Here is a 20,922-nt window from a genome sequence, read left to right as displayed (position 1 = left end):
ATACAGCTTGCAATGGATGCTCTGGGGTCTGATAGATTTTTTTTTGTCAGCAAAACAAGATGATATTTGGTTAGTGAGTCAGTAACTGCCAAGCAGACTGACTAATAATGGCATAGAAGCTTCTTAAAATGCCCTCAAGAATTAGCTTTTTCAGCCTGCTGTTTGCAGAATAAAAACACAAATAAAGCATAGATTTGGATCTTGATCAGGACTCCTGATGCACCAAATCAACCGTGTTCTACCACCAGACCTGCCAGATGCATCACAAGCCAAAAAAAAAAAAGGGGGGGGGGTTTAAGAGAGCTCTGAATGATGGGCTAATATAAATCAAGCAGCTAGGTGGGAAACAGGTGCCAGAGTTATCAAAAGTTGGCAAACAAACAAGTAAACAAATAAACACTTCAATTTCCAGACCTTCTGGAAATATCTAAAGACCTGGTTTTGCCATCTTGCTTGGGCTTTGCAGCCATGGGGCTGGTCAGCGACCTGAGAACCTTCCCCCCATCTTTTAATTCTGAATGTTAACTTTTTTCGTCCTTTACATAATTTTATAAATGGTTTTTATATTTTTATATTTTACTTGTACACTGCCCAGCCTCTCTGTGAAGGAGATGGGCAGTTTCTAAATGAGATGGATGGATGGATGGATGGATGGATGGATAGATAGATAGATAGATAGATAGATAGATAGATAGATAGATAGATAGATAGACAGATGATAGATAGATGATAGATATATAGATAGATGATAGATAGAGATAGATAGATAGATAGATAGATAGATAGATAGATAGATAGATATATGAAAGATTTAATAAACAAGCAAACAAATAAATAAGAGGCAGCTTGAGGCAGTATCAAATCTCCCCCCTTTTTGTTAAATTTTATTTGTTACATGTGATCTATGAACAAACAGTGAGTTGTATCTAGGGGCTGTTTATCCACTTGTGGAGTAGGATCTGCTAATAGAAAGGTTCCTCTCTAAATTAGGGGAGATATGGAGGAGAAGAGCAGGAAAGCCACTTGCAGAAACTATGATATAACCAGGGGTGGGATTCTACCGGTTTGGACCGATTCTATAGAACCGGATGTTACGATTCTGCACAATTTAGAGAACCGGCAAATCATGCCCCTGGCTGGCTCCTCCCCTCTCCACCTGCCCCTCCCCACCTCTTCCAGTCAGTCCTTATCGCACATGTGCAATATAGCACACATGCCCAACATCGCTGACTGCATTCTCCCCTGCCCAGTCACTCCTTAAGATATTTATTTTTGTTTTCCTCCTGACAATCAAATGTTCTGATGATCAGCTGTGCTGGGATCCCCCTCGCTGTCTTACTGCTTCGCCCAGGAGGCTTCCCTGAGGCCCATGAGGCAAAAAGGGGCGCACGGAGCAGGGTGCACTGAAGAAAAGAAGCCACGCCCACCCAGTCAAATGGCCATGCCCACCTAGCCACGCCCATAGACCTGGTTGTTAAAAAATTTGAATCCCACCCCTAGATATAACTTATTATGTTCTGGAAAGTTGGGACAATCTGAAGCAAAAAATGATCTTTCCAAATAATAGTAATTTATTAATTATCTATTAAACTTGCATGCTGAATGACTATTGGCAGTTCTCAACAACTGAAAAAAAAAAGAATATAATCAATGTAAATAAAGGTAAATTGAATGTCTATGGAAACTCTCTGGGAAGTTTGCACAATGCTTTAGAAGAAAGAGCTGGAGTATAAAACTATTATGAATTTGTATTTTCCTTTCTATTACAGCCCCATGCTTAGATCATAGGCTACCACAATTTTTTCATTTCACATGCTCTTTTCTGCACTGCATCTAAAGATAGCCAGAGAACAAAATCAATCATCAAATCATGCCGAGCACGAAATGATGAGGAAGCTACTATATTCCCTGCTTATTTCTTCCCTCAGCTCTACAGGGAAGACATCATAATTCACTAGGAGAATGTAGTTATATCAGCAGTAGGAGTTACCAAACTCCCACAGTGGATGAACTATGACTCCCAGCAGTCCCATCAGCTTGGCTAAAGATGAGGGATGTTGGGAAGCATAGCAACTTGGAGGGCCACAGATTTGTCACCCCAGATCTAGGTTAATCAGTACTGGTTCTTGAAGGTTTTAGACAAGCCCAATCGTTCCAGTGGCCCTGGCTGTTCTCCTCCTGGGGGTCACATGATCATGTTTCCAGCACTCAATAACCAGCTTGCATTTACGGCTGTTTACAGCATCCTGCAGTCACGTGACCTTAATTTACAGCATTTGTTTTGTTGGCAACTGGTGTCTGCTTCCAATTTCTGGCAAAAACCTCCCACTGGGGACAATGGATTCACTTAACAAATGTAGCATTCACTTTACGAATCCTGTGTTCATTTAATAATAGCAGCGAAAAGGTTGTAAAATCAGGCAGAGCCACATAACAACCAGCATGACTTATGACCATAATTCCAGGCTCAATTATAGTTGTGAACCAGGAACTAATAATTTAATTTCTGTCCTGAATTATAATTATCCCCAATAATGTGATTTCCACCCCTCCCCCCCATCAGTATTTATTCTGTTGACCCTTAAAGTTTTTAATGACTGAAAGGGAAGAGCAGAACTTTCATTCTATAATGATGCTGATGGCTTTAAAATTTGTGGCCTGTGAGTGAAGACCGATACCTACCCTCAATGCTCACACAGTTTGTCTACTGCGCCTTTTGTTTCACCCCTCTGAAGCTGCAGTCAAGCTCCTTTCTAGACAAATAATTCAGGAGGTAATTAACACTTGGGAATTACCTGTCTAGGTGGAAGGCAGCAATCTCGGCATTGTGTCTCTGAAAGTCAACAAAGTAAAAAAAATCTTCTGGAGTCTCCTCATCTCGTTTCTGTCTGAAAAAAAAAAAAGTCCAGGTAATTAACAGGAAGGAGATTGTACGTAAAACAAAATATCTTTCTGACACTTAGAAAAGCATTTGACAGTAGCTTGAAAGAAAGGTTTCCTTCTTTCTCTTTCTGCTTTTCAGTGTTTCAGATCTTTTGGGTTCCTTTGTGTTCTTCTTGACTTGGAGTCTCATGCTCCAACTAACCAACACCACCAATATATTTAATAATAACTGAGAAGACTAAATAGTCATGCTATGGAATTGGAGCCCAATTATGGCAGCAGTGCACAACTCTGGCAATTTTACGACCTATGGACTTCAACTCCCAGAATTCCTGAGCCAGCATGGAGATTGAGCATGGCTGGTTTAGGAATTCTGGGAGTCGAAGTCCATAGGTTGTAAAGTTGCCAGAGTTTGTTCACCCTTACATTGTGGGAACTTTCCTCTGTTGTCCTCCTAACGTTATTTTGACCCAGGTTGGCCTGTTTTCTTAGTTGAGGAAGAAAGTTGCTATTCAGGTTCAAAGGGATCGGCTGGGAAATCTAGATCCCAGCTGGGACCAAGAAAACAGAGAAAACGGTCAGAATAACTCCCTCTTTTGCTACACTGCCCTGGTCTGCACTGCCTCATCTAACACCTGATCTTCATTCTTTCCATAATTTTTAAAGGATGTATGTGGTCACACCTAGTTGGCAGTTAGTCAACCAGCAACTTCTAGGTGTCTTCTTTTATACTCATTCTGAATTCCCTTCAAAATCTTTATACATTAGCTAAATGTCTATGGAGATTCTTAGTTGACCAGGTCATGATTGTCCCGAAGGTGCTTTCTTTCAAAATGCAACTGGACTTTCTTGTTTTGCTTGAAGACATTTCGTTTCTCATCCAAGAAGCTTCTTCAGTTCTGACTGAGTGGTGGAGTCAGCCATTTTCCATTCTATCCTTCCTGCAAGGAATATAAATCCTTTCATTCTTTACCATTTAGACAGAACTGAAGAAGCTTCTTGGATGAAAAGCCAATTGGCTTCAAGCAAAAGTCCAGCTGTCTTTTGAACGAAAGCATTTTTGGGGCACGACATTAGCCTTTCACTGAGGTTGGGAGGAACCAAACTTGGTTGTACAGGATGCAGCTTCCAATCCCTCTTGTGAGCTTTGTTCTTTTTACAGAATTGCTGAAATTCAGCAGCACAGTTTATGGACATGTCGAGGTGGGAAAACATAAAAAGTACACCATAGTGTAAGTCCTAAAATAGACCTTGGGTATTTTTTTTTTAAATCATCACACTACCTACCATCACCAAAAACAAACAAACAAACAAACCACAATTCGAAGCCCTGCTCCTTCTCCTCCTTCTCTGCACAACATCTACAGCTTTGCTAAAAATGCTTTAGTGAAAGGGATTCTGTCCATTTTTAAGTGAAGCAAGCTTACCTCATTGGTTTGAACATGGCTTTCCCGAAGTCTTGGAACCGCAAAACAAGTTTCAGGTGCACCCCGCTGGGCTTTACAACTAAGAAATGAAGAGAGATTCAGCTCCTTGTTCAAATGTCAAAACCCACAGGAAACATAATAACTGTCTTAAGAAAGAATTGGAATGAGCTTCTAATGCCTTAAGGGGTGTGGTATATGAAGATCAATATCAAGTTTGCCCTTATATGTTACATATGCTATATTAAACTTAAAATAGTGAAAGTCTAACTTATTAAGGAGCACATGTCTCACAGTATATGCAACCTACAACTCTGAAAATTCCCTGAAAATTTCCAATATAATATTTCTTCATTTTTATTTACTGATCTGTACTGAGTTATATTTTGATTGCTTTGTTTACAGGTAGCCCTTTACCTATGGCCACTAATAGCTCAAAATTACTGTTGCTGAGTGAGATAGTTGCTAGATTTTGCCCCATATTACAACCTTTATTGCCCCAGCTGTCAAGGGAATCACTGCAGTTGTTAAGTTAGCAACACAGTTGTGAAGTGAATCCGGTTTTCCCATTGACCTTGCTCATTAGAAGGTCACAAAAGAAGATCACACACAACCATGGCAACCCTCATAAATACACGCCAGTTGCTAAGCATCCAAATTTTGATCGCATGACCATGGGGATGCTACAATGGTTGTAAGGATGAAAAATGGTCACAAGCCACTTTTTTGAGTGCCGTTGTAACTTTGAATAGTCACCGAGCAAGGATGTAACATAAAGAGTATCTGTATAGCTCTGGAAAATGAAGGGAAGGAGATAAATAATTCTTCTTCCATTCTGTTTGATCTCTACAGCAAGGTTGTCAAACTCAAGGCCCATGAATCCAGCCCATGGGGTGCTTAGAACTGTTCTGTGGCCCCCCCTGAGCTCTGTTTTCACTGGCAGAGGGTTGCAGGAGGCCATTGCAGCCAAAAACACACACCCCTGGCAGAGGTGGTTTTCAGCAGGTTCTGACCAGTTCTGTAGAACCAGTAGCAGAAATTTTGAGTAGTTTGGAGAACCGGCAAATCCCACCTCTGACTAGAGATTTTACAGTATCCTTCCCCCGCCACCAAGCCCACCAAGCCATGGCACCCGAAACAGTAGTAAAAAAATGGAATCCCACCATTGGACCCCGGGCTCCGTTTTCATGGCAGAGGGCTAGAAAATCCTGCCTTATCACTTGGCCACCACGGGTGCCCCAAACATGGATGATGTCGAGCTGGCCATACCCCCTGCTCCCTCAAGGTCAAACACAACCCTGATGCGGCCCTCAATGAAATCGGGTTTGACATCCCTGATCTACAGTAAAACTGAGAGATTTGTGCAGCTGTGAGCACTGGTAGGGTAGAAGGTTGGATTGAGGCCAAGAGAGCCAAGCCCAAATCCATCTTCACAAACTCTAAGTTTGACCCTGGACATAGGGTGATTTGTCAAATCTGCCTCATACAGGTATCCTCCTAGACCTCTTGGAGGAAGAACAAGACCCCAATAATGCTACTTGGCCAGACCTCCATATTTCCCATTTTAACTGGTGATCCCAGTCTGGAGAGCCCATCTATCAAAGCTGCCCCGAAGAAGAATGAGAAGGGAATGAAACTAGCAGGGTGGGGGTGTGCATGTGTGTGGTATATTTTATTTTGCAAATCCTTCTTTTTTTTAACGCCGGCTGATCTCAAAAAAAGAAAAAAGAAAAAGTTAAGCAGAGTCAGTGCTTGTCTGGAAATCAGTAGGAGACCTAAGGAAGTCCCAAAGCTGCTGGCTGGTCAAAAACAAAGGAGGCCAAGAGAATCACTTGCACATTATTGCCAAGGGGGATTCCTGCAGTCCCCAGGAGTTGACCTTGATCTGAGAGAACTTTTACTTTTGTTTTTACTGATTTTTATCAATTTAACTCATTTTGGAAGAGGTTTAAACTGTTTCAACTCCTTCCCTCAAAACGACACTATAGAGCACTGCACACCAGAACAACTAGACACAAGGACAGTTTTTCCCCGAAAGCCATCACTCTGCTAAACAAATAATTCCCTCAACACTGTCCAACTATTTACAAAGTGTGCACTACTATAACTATTAACCTTCTCATCACTCCTTATCACCCATCCCCTCCCACTTGTGACTGTAGGACTGTAACTTTGTCGCTTGTATCCTTACGATTTATATTGACTGTTTACTAGTATGATTTGATTCCTTATTGTACACTAAGACTATCATTAAGTGTTGTACCTTATGACTTTTGACAAATGTATCTTTTCTTCTATGTACACAGAGAGCATTTGCACCAAGACAAATTCCTTGTGTGTCCAATCACACTTGGCCAATAAAGAATTCTATTCTATTCTATTCTATTCTATTCCATTCCATTCCATTCCCTTCCCTTCCCTTCCATTTTGATATAAAATCAAGCATTTTAAACCCCTAAAAAGCAGCCGTGGGGTGCTTTTAGTCCAATAGGAATGATTGATTTCTATCCATGCATAGGTAGTCCTCAACTTAGGACCACAACACAGTCCAAAACTTGCTGTTGCTAAGCAAGACTTTTATTGAGTTTTACCCCATTTTACGACCTTTCTTGTCACCGCTGTTAAGTGAATCATGCCGTTGACCAGTTAATAACTCGTTTGTTAAGTGGATCTGGCTTCCCCATTGACTTTGCTGGTCAGAAGGTCGCCAAAAGTGATCACTTGACCCCAGGACATTGCAACGGTCATAAATACAAGTCAATTGCTGGGGGGGTGTCCAAATTGTGATCACATGACCTGCAATGGTCCTGCAATGGTCGTAAGTGTGAAAAATGGTCACGAGTCCCTTTTTTCCGGTGCCGTTGTAACTTTAAACAGTCACTGAATGAATCGTTGTAAGACCAGGACTGCCTGTACAAGGTGTTTAAAGGGATCCAGGATTTACCGTCTCATCGATCCCGCTGGAAAATGCAGGGTTCAAAAATGGGCTGATTCAATGTAGCAGAAGCAACATTTGTGCCGGGAAGAGACGAAAGCCATTTCCTTAATCTCTCTCTCTCTCTTTCTGCCTGTCACCTATGTACTTCTTGACAGACTGCTAGGGAGTCGAGAGAAGTCTGAGAGCAGGATGAGGAGGATTGCATCTCCTTGAGGAGGGGATCAAGGATGAAGGAATGTCCTTCCTTCCTCCCTCCCTTCCTCCCTCCCTTCCTCCCAGCAGATTTCTCTCAAATCCCGGCGCCCCTTTGGATCTAGTTCAAGGTCAGGAAGAGATACTGATACCGTAGGTTGAACAAACGCACAGCAAGCCTTTTAATAGCCGTGCAGCTCCAAAGGGAAATTACACCACAGCGCTTAGAGTTGCCTTGAAGCATTTAGGGCTGGGTGAGGCAGAGCCCTAAATAAAGCCCAAAGGTAGCACTGAGGACTTGGCTCATACATCTCGTTAATAGAACCCCATCAGCCCCGCCCGCCAAAAAGGACTCCGGTGACACATTGGTCAAAAAGCCGTAGCAGATAGAATAGCACTTCACCTACTTTGGGAGCAGTCACAGGCCCCGAGCAAGGCTTTCTCATCCTGGCTGTAATCTGGAACAAAAAAGAAAAGTTTTCTGGCAAGGAAGGAAGGTAGAAGGTATAGAAAGCAGGGGAATGCCCTGCTAACGGGAGGATGGCAAACCCCCCGTGCCACGCGGGAAGGGAAAATCAGCGAAAGGGACCAAAGGAGAACAACAAGACCAGACGGCAAAAGGAAATCGCGGCGTCGTTAGTATGAGTTTATGAGAACTAGTTTGATCTAGTGGTTAAGGCACCAGGCTAGAGAGTGGGAAGCTGGGAGTTCTAGCCCCGTTTTTGGCATGAAAGCTGGCTGGGTGACTTTGCAGCCCAACTCATCTCAACAAGATGGTTGCTGTGGGGAAAATAAGAGGAATATTGGCTATTTAGGAGGTGTTGGATATATTTGCTTCCTTGAGTTATTTGTGAAAGTAATAAAGGCAGAATATATATGAATGAATGAATGAAAGTGATTGAGTGAGTTTTTGAATTACAAATTATTTGTATGACGATGTCATCAGGAGCACAACATCATTGTGGCTTCTCCCAAATTCCCCAAAGACATTGCCTGTGGGATTGACTCTGGATTCACTGCAAGTAAAAACCAGCAAGGAGGGTTCTATGATATCCAATAATTTCTACCACAGCCCCACACACATACAAGGTAGTCCTCGACTTATGACTATAAATGGGGCCAGAATTCCTGTTGCAAAGCAAGCCAGTTGTCAAATTGAGTTGTGCCACATTTTACAACCTTTTTGCCATGGTTGTTAAAAGTGAATCACTGCAGTTGTTCATGTGGTCATTAAATAAATCTGATTTCTCCCAGGTTCTTTGCTTGTCGGAAATCGGCTGGGCAAGGTTACAAGGGGCGATTGCATAACTCTGGGATGCTGCTTCCATTGCAAATCTGTGTCAGCTGCCAAGCACCCGACTTTTGATCACATGACTGTGAAGATTCTGCAGTGGTTATAAAGTGTGAGGACTTAGTGGACAACCAACTAAATATGAGCCAGCAGTGTGCAGCAGCAGCCAAAAATGCTAATGCAATCCTAAGCTGTATTAACAGAGGGATACAGTCAAGATCAAGGGAAGTACTAATATCACTTTATAAAGCCTTAGTAAGACCACACCTAGAGTACTGCATCCAATTTTGTTCACCCCATTATAAAAAAAAAGATGTTGAGACTCTAGAAAAACTACAGAGAAGAGCAACCAGGATGACTAGGGGACTGGAGGCTAAAGCATATGAAGAATGGTTAGAGGAACTGGGCTTGACTAGTCTAGTGAAGAGAAGGACCAGGGGAGACATGATAGAAAGTCTTCCAATATTTGAGGGGCTGCCATAGAGAGAAAGAGGTCAAGCTATTTTCTAAAGCGCCTGGAGGCCAGACAAGGAATAATGGATGGAAACTGAACAAGGGGAGATTTAACCTGGAAATAGGGAGAAACTTTCTGACAGTGAGAACAATCACCCAAAGGAACAGCTTGCCCTCAGATATTGTGGGAGCGCCATCACTTGAGACTTTCAAGAAGAGATTGGACTGCCATCTGTCAGAAATGGTGTAGGGTCTCCTGCTTGGGCGGGGGGGGGGTTGGACTAGATGACCTACAAGGTCCCGCCCAACTCTGATTATCTGTTATCTGACTGGTTGAAAGTCACTTTTTTTCAGTGCCCCTGTAACTTTGAAGAGTTTCTGAATGTATAGCTGTAAGTCGGGGAACTCCCTGTGTTACCATGGAAAAATATAGAAACCAGTGTGGTTTCCCAACCAGAATTTTCCCTTCCAATAAATTCTCTTTCTTCTCTTTTTCTGACTGCAGTGCACTCTCAATTTCCTTTTGAGCAGATTCCCTTACACAGTTCCCTTCTGACTGTGTGTTCCCTTTTGTTTAATGCTATTTGATGCTTTTTTGAAAAGAAATGAAAATCAGAGGAACCTCACTCCTGGAGCGTATGCTCCTTCACAAGAGCAGAAGTTGCCGCTGTGAGAATTATGTCAGCCTTCTTCAAATAAAGGTAGTCCTCCACTTATGACCACAACCGAGCCCAAAATTTATGTTGCTATGTGAGAAGTTCATTAAGTGAGTTTTGCCCCCATTTTACAACTTTTGTTGCCACGCTTGTTAAGGGTTAAGTTAGTAACACGGTTGTTAAGCAAATCTGGTTTCTCCATTGATTTTGCTTGTCAGAAAGTTGCAAAAAAAGACGATAAAGTAACCCCAGGACAATGCAACCGTCATAAATATGAATCAGTTGTCAAGCAACCAAATGTAAATCGTGTGACCATGAGGATGCTGCAATAGTCATAAGTGTGACAAATGATCATAAGTCACTCTTTTTAGTGTTGCTGTTGTAATTTCATATGGTCACTAAATGAGCTGTTGTAAGTCAAGGACTACCTGTAGATTGGAGTACACTGCTTTTCTTCAGACTGAAGGCCCTTTACTTGAATGTTGTCTCGGGTGTCAGTCTCCAAAGAGCAGGGAGGGACAAAGATATTTGGGAGAAGCCACAACGATTGCATGTACCCGATGATGTCATCACACAAATAATTTTCAATTCGTAAACTCATGTCAGTGATATCATGAAACCACGTGTGTGATTGTGTCATGACAGATGTGCCATCACTTGCAGCCCTGGCCCTGCCCTGCAGATGGGATCAGGACAACAATTAAGATTATTTAACCACGTTTACCGGTAAATTAAAACACCCGAAGTCTTCTGACCCCAGGCAACCCTGGGAGGCAAGTTGGTGTCCCAAGAAACTAACTATTCATAATTGATTTGCAGCCCTAGATGTGATCTGGGCGTGAAGCCCAAGAATATGAAATGTGTGTGGCTGACTTCTGGAGGTTCTGACTCTTCATGCAACCTAGAGGTCACCTGGATTGATTTTGCATCCCTGATCTGGTAGCCTAACATTTCCTAACAAATTTCCGAACCGTGAAACTTAGAAATTTTCCTAACTGTGAAAACCATGAAGCCGTGGAACGGCTTTGCCTTCCGAAGTGGTGGGTGCTCCATCACTAGATGCTTTTAAGAAGAGACTGGACAGCCATTTGTCTGGAATGGTACAAAGGGCCTCCTGCTTGAGTAGGGGTGTCAGGGTAGTGATTTAAGAGCTGACCAGCTGCTGCCAGGAGGCAATGATGGGAATGAGTCAACAAGGTTTTTGGCTATTGTCCCTTTAAGAGCCTGTATAATAAGAGGAGGCCCATATTAGGCATCTCTCTCTCTCTCTCTCTCTTCTTCACTGCTGTAATTGCTGCTTGATTGACCTCTGCTTGTAATACGTGTATGTATAGTATATATTCTTTTGTAGATAAAAGCACTAGTTATTACAAACCTCTGTTTGCTATCATTGTAAAGCTGTGCACACTCTGACAAGGGGGTTGGACTAGAAGACCTCCAAGGTCCCTTCCCACTCTGTTCTTCTGTTATTTCTTTTCTTTCAGCCCTCTTTTAAGAAGGATTCAAAGCATTACTTACCAGCACTGATAGTACTAAACCTGTGTGTGTCCCTAAGGAGTTGATCAACCATAGGGCTAGCCCGTGGATACAAGGCATGGCGATTGATCCCCAGGTGGAACTGCAGCCAGCTTGCCTCGTGTCTGAGTTGAACCACTGAACCCATGGTTAGGTTGCGTTCTTCTCTATAAACCTGGTGTCTTCTGAAATACATGAAGCAGAGAACTTGTGTTTATAATTCATATGTTTATAAAGTTTATAATATGTTTATAAGAAATTGATGTCACAATGTAAGAAAGTTTTAGAGAGCTGGAAAAAGTTGCAAATATCGTTGATGGGCAGAATTGCCACAATAAAAATGAACATATTACCAAAAAAATTATACTTCTTTCAGACAATTCCCATAAAACTGGACTGAAAATTCTTTGAAGACTTGAACAGAATGATGCTTAAATTTATTTGGTTAGAAAAGAAAGCACGTATTAATATAAAAATGCTACAAGATAATAGAAGTAGAGGTGGCTAAGACTCCCAAAATGGGAACTATACCATCAGGCAGCAGGACTTCTCTGGATTAAAGATTGGATAAATTTAAATAATAAGAGGATATTGGTATTAGAGGGACATGATCTCCACAGAGGATGGCATGCCTTTTTGTGGGACAAACGGGAAAGGACCCATTCGTATATTTACCATGATCAAATTAGAGATTCATTAATAACAATTTGCCACAGTTGTTAAGTGAATAACTCTCAGTTGTTAAGTTAGTAACACACTTGTTAAGTGAATCTGGCTTCCTCCCATTGACTTTGCTTGTCAGAAGGTCGCAAAAGATTATGATGTGATCCCAGGTCAATGCAACTGTTATGAATACCTGCCAGTTGCCAAGTGTCCAAATTTTCATCACATGTCCATGGAGATGCTGCAACAGTTGTAAGAGTGAACAATAGTCACCAGTCACTTTTTTCAGTGCCATTGTAACTTTGGTCATGAAATGAATGGCTGTAAATTGAGCATTACCTGTAGAGCAGGGGTGTCAAACTTGCGGTCCGTAGGCCAGATGCATCATGCACTGGCCACCCCCACCCGTGGTTTAGTGAAGGGAGAAAAACGGCAATACGTCACATGACAACAGTGTGACAACGCGGGGTTGACACCCCTGGTGTAGATAATTTGTCCAAAGAGATCTAAGCTTCAACCTAGACAATCAGTAGGCTGGACATTGCCATCTTTGCAACAAATCATTGTTGGCCCATGTGAACAATGGGTCTGGCCACTATCTCTCTCCGTCCCTCACTTCCTTCTCCCAGTTGCTTGCAGTTCCTGTTAAGCCACAGCAGACAATGCCAGTTAGATTTCTTAAAATCAGTTTACTGACTATTGCTGTTTCTGCTTTCCACCACGCTTGCAACTGAATTGGAAGAAGGCCCGATCTGGTCTGGATGGCACAGTTTTACATTACCTACAAATAGTCCTCAATTTACAACTGAGGGGGGATTCAAATTTTTTAACAACCAGTTCTGGGGGTGTGGCCAGGTGGGCATGGTCATGTGATTGGATAGGCATGGTTTTTCATTCTTTCTTTCTTTCTTTGCAGCATTCCCCCCCCCCAGCATTTTTGGGCCTCCTAGGCCTCAGGGAAGCCTCCTGGGAGGCATTTTTGCTCCTAGAAGGCTTCCCTGGGGCCCAAGAAGGCAAAAAATGGAGTGTAGGGCAGTGGTGGGATTCATTTTTTTTAAAACTACTGGTTCTGTGGGCGTGGCTTGGTGGGCATGGCAGGAGAAGGATACTGCAAAATCCCCATTCCCTCCCCACCCCACTAACCTGCTTTCCAGCTCCGTTCTCCTGTGCAGGGCAACCAAAGAAGACCCAGCTGATCAGCTGGGACTCGGGAGACAAAGAATAGATGAGGGTGGGCCCAGTCAGAGGTGGTATTTGCCAGTTCTCCGAACTACTCAAAATTTCCACTACCGGTTCTCCAGAACTGGTCAGAACTGGCTGAATACCACCTCTGACCCTCATGCAGCTCATGGTCCTAATTTCAAAAAAACTGACAGAGAGGAAAAACATGTCAGCTGCTCATCTTTGCTTTTTTTGAAGCTCGCTAGCAACTGCCATAACTGGGATTGGGGTAGGGTTGAGAAGGGGGCATATGGAAGGGGGAAGTGTGCTGGAGGTGTGAAAGAATACTATGGGAAATTGAGGAGTATGGACACTAACTGGAACTAGTGGTGCCAAACTGAGCCATCTGCTGAGCTTCAAGGACACCAGTCCTGGAAAAGGAATTTGCACTGGCGCCTAAGGCACCGAGTTCCCAAAACATTGGAATGAGACGTGATTGGGCTGCTCTCCCGGGGGGGGGGAGGGTTTTGGACGTTGAGGATTGTTTTCAATGTACAATTTTCGTGTGGTTTTTCCTCAGAGCTTGCCTCATCCACGCTGCACTCAGCATCTCTAGTAAAAGTTCCTTTTCTCTAACACCTATGGAGTCAAGGATCGTCCTTTCCTAGAGAGTAGCTGGGGCCAGCCTGACAGTACAACAGAGAAAAAGAAGGTGTCAGAAAGAAAAAGGCAACTGTGGGTATAGAAACATGGAGCATCTACAAGACAGAGAATTGGAGACTCTCCTCATGTTTTGCTTTGGCTTCACTCCTGGCTACTGATTTGCATCAAGCCTCCAACAAATCATGGGTTCATTCATGCATTCAATATGGATTGGTTGTCCATCTCACCAAACGACTCTGAGAGATTAACATAGGGTTAAAAACTTGCCAAACAAACTCAACAATATACAATAATACGCCGTCTGTCTAAGGGTTGCATCTTGCCTAGGGCTCGTTTATATCAGAATCTTCTTGCATTAGACTGGAGTCCATTAACACAAAATGGCTCTTTTCTTTTTCTTTCAGTTCGTTGGACATTTCAGAAATGGATGATAAGAGTTGGCAGACCAGGCTCTTCTCAGAAGCTGGAAACCCGCACTGCAAATCCGTTTTATAGTTCAGGTAAGCCAGTTCAAGAGAAATGTCCCTTTCCGCATGGTTACTCATTCCTTTCCAATCAGATTCTTTTAAGTAGATGTGCATTCTGCATCTTTACTTGAATCCATGTCTAGGTCATGAAATGAACAGGCTAAGTGGAGCCAGCAGTTACTAGACAAACAAATACTGGGTACAATTACATTTGGGGAAAAAAATCTGAAATGGTTGCCTACACTAAGTACTCCAAGATCGGAAGTGGAGAATGGCCTACGGCTCAGGACGTTTGTGGTTTCCAAGATGTCTAAAAAAATAACAGGGCACCAAGCTTTTTCCAAACCATAATAATCTGACAATCTCTTGGAGAGATATAAATCCTGTAATTGCATGTGTCATCAGTGTCAGTGACAATAATGAAGGCCATATTTGCATTAAAAGGTTAGTTGGTCCACAGTAGAAAACTCTAACTCTGTGGTGCCATCTAGTGGTCACCCAGAATTCTTGCAGCCTAGATACAGCCATCAGCCCTTTGTGCTGGGGTTAAAGCGAACTAATTTTAGCTCCAAATAGCTTTGGGTGTAACCTTCCCTGGTGTGCTCTGTCATGCAAACACATAAAGGAAATTAACAGAGGGCTCCTGGAAGAGCTACAAGTACTTAGGGCAGCCCACATAACCGGACCTTCTCCAAAAACTCCCTTTTTCTGATTTTTATATTTTTTCTGTCCCTGAGCATAGTTTGCTATTGTGGTATCCAAACTGTCCTATTAGAGCCACTAAGTGATGTTATAGTTTTAATCTGGGACAAATAAAGGAAAGTTGGTGGATTCCAGAGGTGGTATTCAGCAGGTTCTGACCAGTTCTGGAGAATCAGCAGTGAAAATTTTGGGTAGTTTGGAGAACTGGCAAATACCTCCTCTGACTGGCCCCGCTCCCATCTATTCTCTGCCTCCCACTGAGTCCCAGCTGATCGGCTGGGTCTTCTTTGGTTGCCCTGCACAGGAGAACAGAGCTGGAAAACAGGTTAGTGGGGTGGGGAGGGAATGGGATTTTGCAGTATCCTTCCCCTGCCATGCCCACCAAGCCACGTCCACAGAACCAGTAATACATTTTTTTGAATCCTACCACTTGTGGATTCCTCTGACTTCTGTTTGTCCTCCCACCAAGCATTACTTGCCAATCATTCTTGAACAAGTAGTGAGAGGAGGATGGGGATGGAGAATTGTATACGGATGCTTGGAGCAGCAAACAACTCGCAAATTCTCTGACCCCAAGAGGCTGGAGGTGCAGAATTCCCATGTGTGCCATCCTGCATCCATGGCTGTCAGTGGGGCTATTCTTGGACATCGATTTATTGCTCTTTTCAAAGGAGAGGTAAGCCCACATTCAGAAGAAACCCAGATGATAGATGTGGAAAAGGGGATGCGTGGGAGACCCGTCTCTTGCTTCAGCCAGTATGTCTCCCGTTCATTGTAGTTAGATGAATAGTTTTGGAGAAAGAGCATGGATTAGAATCCATCTTGAGCCACTACTGCAAAAAACATGGCAATTTGGGCTGAGGAAAGGCGTGAAACATGCAAAATGTGTGAGGTCAGCAAAACACTTCCCTTCTTCTCCAAAATAATAAAAACAGTGGGAAATACGACCTCCTCCATCATACTCTTCTCAGCAGAAACAATGGAAAACTGCCACCGGCTTCCCCATTTGCTTTGCTTGTGGGGACCATGTAGGATTTATTTAACAACAGCAGCCAGAAGTGCCAGAAGTGCCATAGCTGAGTGATACAGACATGTGACATCATGCTTTCCAACCATGTTGCTAAGCAATGGCAATCCCAGTCCCTATTGGTGTCATTAATAAAAAGGATACTGGCTTTTTTTTTTTAATGACAACTTCATTGGCTGTCTTCTGAATCTAGCAAGCCAAGAAGGGCTAATTCTCCAAACTAGTAAGGAAGTTCTGATGGGATAATGATTGTTATGGGGGAGGGGCAGGGAAGGAAAGGAGAATCTGGCAGTGGAGAAAATGGCAAATTCTCTTTAGTGTAGGTAGGTATAGGAACAAGATTTTTGGGGGGTTTGCCTACAAATCTCCAGAAACATCACTATAGACTCTCTCTCTCTCTCTCTCTCTCTCTCTCTCTCTCTCTCTCTCTCTCTGTGTGTGTGTGTGTGTGTGTATTTTTGGGTGAATGAGTACTCCGATTAAGCACAAGAATCTTAGGAGTGGAAAACTAAGGAGCACAAATGACTGAGTTTTAGCAATTGAGCAAAAACTTACTATATCATTTCTCTGCCACGTTAATTTGTACAATTAAATTGGAAAACATTTTTTTCCTTTTCCTTTTCCTACTGTCATCTTACAGCAACTTACCCCTTTTCTGAATCTTATGAGAAAGTATAATTTATAAACTCTGCCCCATACCTGAATTTGATCAATATGACTGATAAGAATCCAGATAATTTGCTTATTCTAGGGCACTTATGTAAGATTTAGCCACAGTGGCAAAAAGCTCATAAAATTGAGCATAAGTCAATCGAACGATGACCCACTAAGGCTGAAAAGGCTCTTGTGGCGACAACACAATAGTCGTAATAGAAACTTTTGCAGGCAACTATTATTTTCAGAGGCATAAAGTGGACTGAAGATGTGCTTGGATGTAGGGGGGAAGCTGATTCATAAGATAAATGCAGAAGAATAACAAATGTGTCCTGACAGCAGAAATGCCACCTATGAGTCATCCAATTTAATCTAATGCAACTTGATTTTTATGAATTGGCCCAGGAGTTATATCTATGCTTCATCTTCAGGTGAGATAATTCTTGTTCCTAGAATGATCAAACCCGATTCATCCTCAAATGTATAGAGGAACATTACATAAGGCAATGTATAATTCTGCAAAAATAATTTGAGAACATTTGGCAGAAGACTCTGACTTTTGACTGTACCACACCAACACTGATGGATTTAGCCCTGTTTGCCCATTTCACCATCTAACGGGGGAGGGGGGGTGAAACCAGAGAGCATCATTTCCACCTATATTATTCACAAAACTGATAATATTTTTCTATAAGAAAGCGATGCCCCATCCTATCTAGACTTGGTTTGCTTCTGTTAAGCTTAGGTAAATTGTGCTGGGCAGGGGTGTCCAACCTTGGCAACTTTAAGACTTGTGGACTTCAACTCCCAGAATTCCCATGCTTGCTGAGGAATTCTGGGAGTTGAAGTTCATAAGTCTTAAAGTTGCCAAAGTCAGACATCCTGATGGGGAGGAAGCCATAGTGCTTACAAATGAAAAAAAAATGGTATTGGAGCTGCTAAATGAAGTCAATGCTCAAATAATTTTTATAAATAATTTTTATAAATATAAAAATAAATAATTGTTGAAAAAGCACTATGCAATCTAAAACTATTTCTATCTATTGGACCGGACAGAATATGTGCCTACTTCTTAAAAAAGCTACCCACTGCCATAGCAGAACCTCTAAGCATAATCTTTGAAAAATCTTTCAGGACCAGCTCCTTGCCAAAACTATGGTCACAAGCCACGGTCATCCCCATCTTCAAAAAGGGAGACCCCAGCCTAGTTGAAAATTACAGACCAATCTCTTTATGCTGTGTCACCTGTAAAGTCATGGAATCAATTATTAACCAATCCATTATCTTCCACTTAGAGACAAACAATCTACTCTCTAATAAACAATTTGGTTTCAGAAAAAAACTATCCAACTCTTACACTGCAAAAACATATGGACTACACAACTCAATCAGGGCAAAACAATAGACGCAATCTACATAGACTTCTGTAAAGCCTTTGATTCAGTGGTACACGACAAACTACTCCTAAAACTAATAATCTTATGGTATCTCTGGACAACTGCATAACTGGATAGAAGCATTCCTCTCAAACAGACAACAAATGGTCAAAATTGGGAGTGTCTTATCAGATTCTGTACCTGTCAATAGTGGTGTCCCCCAAGGCAGTGTTTTAGGACCAACTCTCTTCATACTCTACATAAATGACCTCTGTGATCATATTAAGAGCAACTGTGTTCTTTTCGCTGATGATGTAAAACTGTTCAATACCACAGACAATACTGCTACCCTTCAAAAAGATCTTGACTATGTATCAGAATGGTCAAACAAATGGCAACTTCAAATCTCAACAAATAAATGCTTACATACTGGCAAAAAAACCCAGAAAATAAAATACAAGCTGAATAGTCAAGACCTTGTTGATGATCCAAGCTCTGTAAAGGACCTTGGGATACTCATCTCTAATGATCTAAGTGCTAGAGCCCACTGTAACTACATAGCCAAAAAGGCGTTAAGAGTTGTTAACCTAATCCTATGTAGCTTTTTCCTCTGGTAATATCACACTACTAACTAGAGCATACAAAACAATTGCTAGACTAATACTCAAATACAGCTCATCAGTCTGGAACCCACATTACGTATCTGATATTAGCACAGTTGAGAGAGTCCAGAAATATTTCACAAGAAGAGCTCTCCACTCCTCTACTCATTGTAGAATATCTTATGCCATCAGACTTAAAATTCTAGACCTAGAAAACCTTGAATTATGCCATCTTCGATCTGATCTAAGTATGGTATATAAAATCATACATTGCAATGACTTACCTGTCAATGAATACTTCAGCTTCAACCATAACAACACTAGAGCACACAATAGATACAAACTCAAGGTAAACCACACCAAACTTGATTGCAGGAAATACGACTTCAGCAACAGAGTTGTCAATGTCTGGAATACTCTACCTGACTCTGTGGTTTCTTCCCCAAACCCCAAAAACTTTAACCTTAGACTGTCTACTATTGACCTCACTGCTTTCCTAAGAGGTCTGTAGGGGGTGTGCATAAGTACACCAATGTGCCTACCGTCCCTGTCCTATTGTTTTTTTTATATGTACCCATTTCATGTACTCATAACTATGTATATACTTATACCTATTATCTTGTAAGTGATTGACAAATCAAAATAAATAAATAAATATACATATAAATAAATAAATAAATAAATAATAATCAGATATCCCCAAGCCATTTTAATTAATTTGAATGCTGCTAATCGATGCAGGCTGCGAAGCTATGCTTATGTTCCTAGACGTAGCTTCTATGGAAGATAACAGAAGACTCAGTTCTTAGTAAACATGCACCAAAATTTTCATTGTAAGCAAGCCTTACTTTAAAATAATTTATAGATGTTTATGTGGAAGTAAATATGCATCAATCACAACAGCTGCTGTACTTATAAATAACATTAGACTCAAGCTGGATGGTCCAATATATCTTTGAAATCTCTGCATGAAATCTCTGTAACATGTGATGTGTCACCTCTCCAGTGGGAGCTGCATTGATTGCTGATTTGCTTCAGTGTGCTGGTTGTCATCTTTCAATCCTTACATGGCTTGGGACCAAGTTATCTCCTCTCTTCCTGGTTAAATCCACCTGACCCACCAAAGCAGGGAGGCTGGGAATGTTGCATGTCCCCTCTCCTAAGGAGGTGCATTTGGTAGGACCAGAAGAAGGGCCTTCTCTGTGGTGGCTCCCTCCCTTTGGAACATCACCCCCCTGGAAATTAGACTGGTCCCCATTCTGATAGTCTTTCCCAAGGCCCTGAAGACCTGGTTCAAGGGGTTTGGGGAACCCAGAGTGAGTTGGAACCTATCAAGTGGAGGAAGGCAAATATCCATGTCCCATGATAATGTTGCAGGATCTAATCTGGGTCGGTCACTGGGACCAGAGGTTTTGCCTTCTGAGCTTTTAGACTCATGCTGGAGCTCATCTTCAGGGAACTTCTCTCTGGCTCCATCACGAAAGCTCAAAAGACAAAATCTGGTTCCAGTAACCGTCCCAGATTGGATCCTATCAAGTAGCTTTTTGATTGCTTGTGGTTACCAGGGGGTTATTGTATATTGGGTTTTTTGTATTGTGTATTTGGGGTTTTGTGTATTGGTTTTTTTTTTAATAAGTTGCCTAGAGTCACTGAAAGTGAGTAGGAATCCATATACATTCTATGAATGAACAAATGAAAGAATGAATGAATGAATGAATGAATGAATGAATGAATATTCTGAACACCTGGTTCTTGCTTTATGAAATTTGTGTGCAACCTCTGAATTGGCAGCTGAGTTCATACATTATTGTAAACCATAGCAGGGTTTTAGCATTGCATCTTGTTTAAATCCAACAACTTCAGGTTGGGAATGCTCATTTTAGGCGGGGCCCTGTGAATGAAACAGGAAATCATGATGGCTTCCTCAACAAATCATAGTTAAAATATCATGGCTTAGATCAAAAAAGCATAACTCCAAAGACTTCTAGTGCTATTATGATTGAGTTTTCTCCATTTTACTTCTGCTATCAAAATTTACAATGGCCTGAAATAAAATTGCTGAGTTCCTTTTAGGCCAACTGCAGAAATGATCTTCAGCTGTTTTCAGATGCTTGCCACAGCTCTTGACATGAATATAAAATGAGTTAGAGAGAATTTGATTGCTTTATTTTTCTTTTCAGGTTTCTGACCGGGCTTTTCTTTTTCTTTTCTTTGCGCTTTTCTTTTTCGCCTGCTACTTGGGATATGCAGGTAAG

The 20,922-nt window shown here is 41.9% G+C and overlaps 1 protein-coding gene across 1 annotated transcript in view; it reads right to left on the bottom strand.

The window, feature by feature from the left end:
* Positions 1-20,922, bottom strand: part of FAM20A (FAM20A golgi associated secretory pathway pseudokinase) — a 55,696-nt gene that overhangs the window by 17,762 nt on the left and 17,012 nt on the right. Inside the window, exons 2-5 of the mRNA XM_026711248.2 lie at positions 11,356-11,537; positions 7,845-7,895; positions 4,311-4,389; positions 2,796-2,888 (exon numbers count right to left, since the gene is read on the bottom strand). Coding sequence (XP_026567033.1) covers positions 2,796-2,888; positions 4,311-4,389; positions 7,845-7,895; positions 11,356-11,537 — 405 coding nt within the window. The remainder of the gene's footprint in view (positions 1-2,795; positions 2,889-4,310; positions 4,390-7,844; positions 7,896-11,355; positions 11,538-20,922) is intronic.

This window comes from Pseudonaja textilis, chromosome 2 (genome assembly GCF_049901715.1).
Source record: "Pseudonaja textilis isolate UNSWEBS1 chromosome 2, rPseTex1.2, whole genome shotgun sequence".
Classification (NCBI taxonomy): Eukaryota; Metazoa; Chordata; class Lepidosauria; order Squamata; family Elapidae; genus Pseudonaja; species Pseudonaja textilis.
This window is presented reverse-complemented; position numbering and strand designations above follow the sequence as displayed.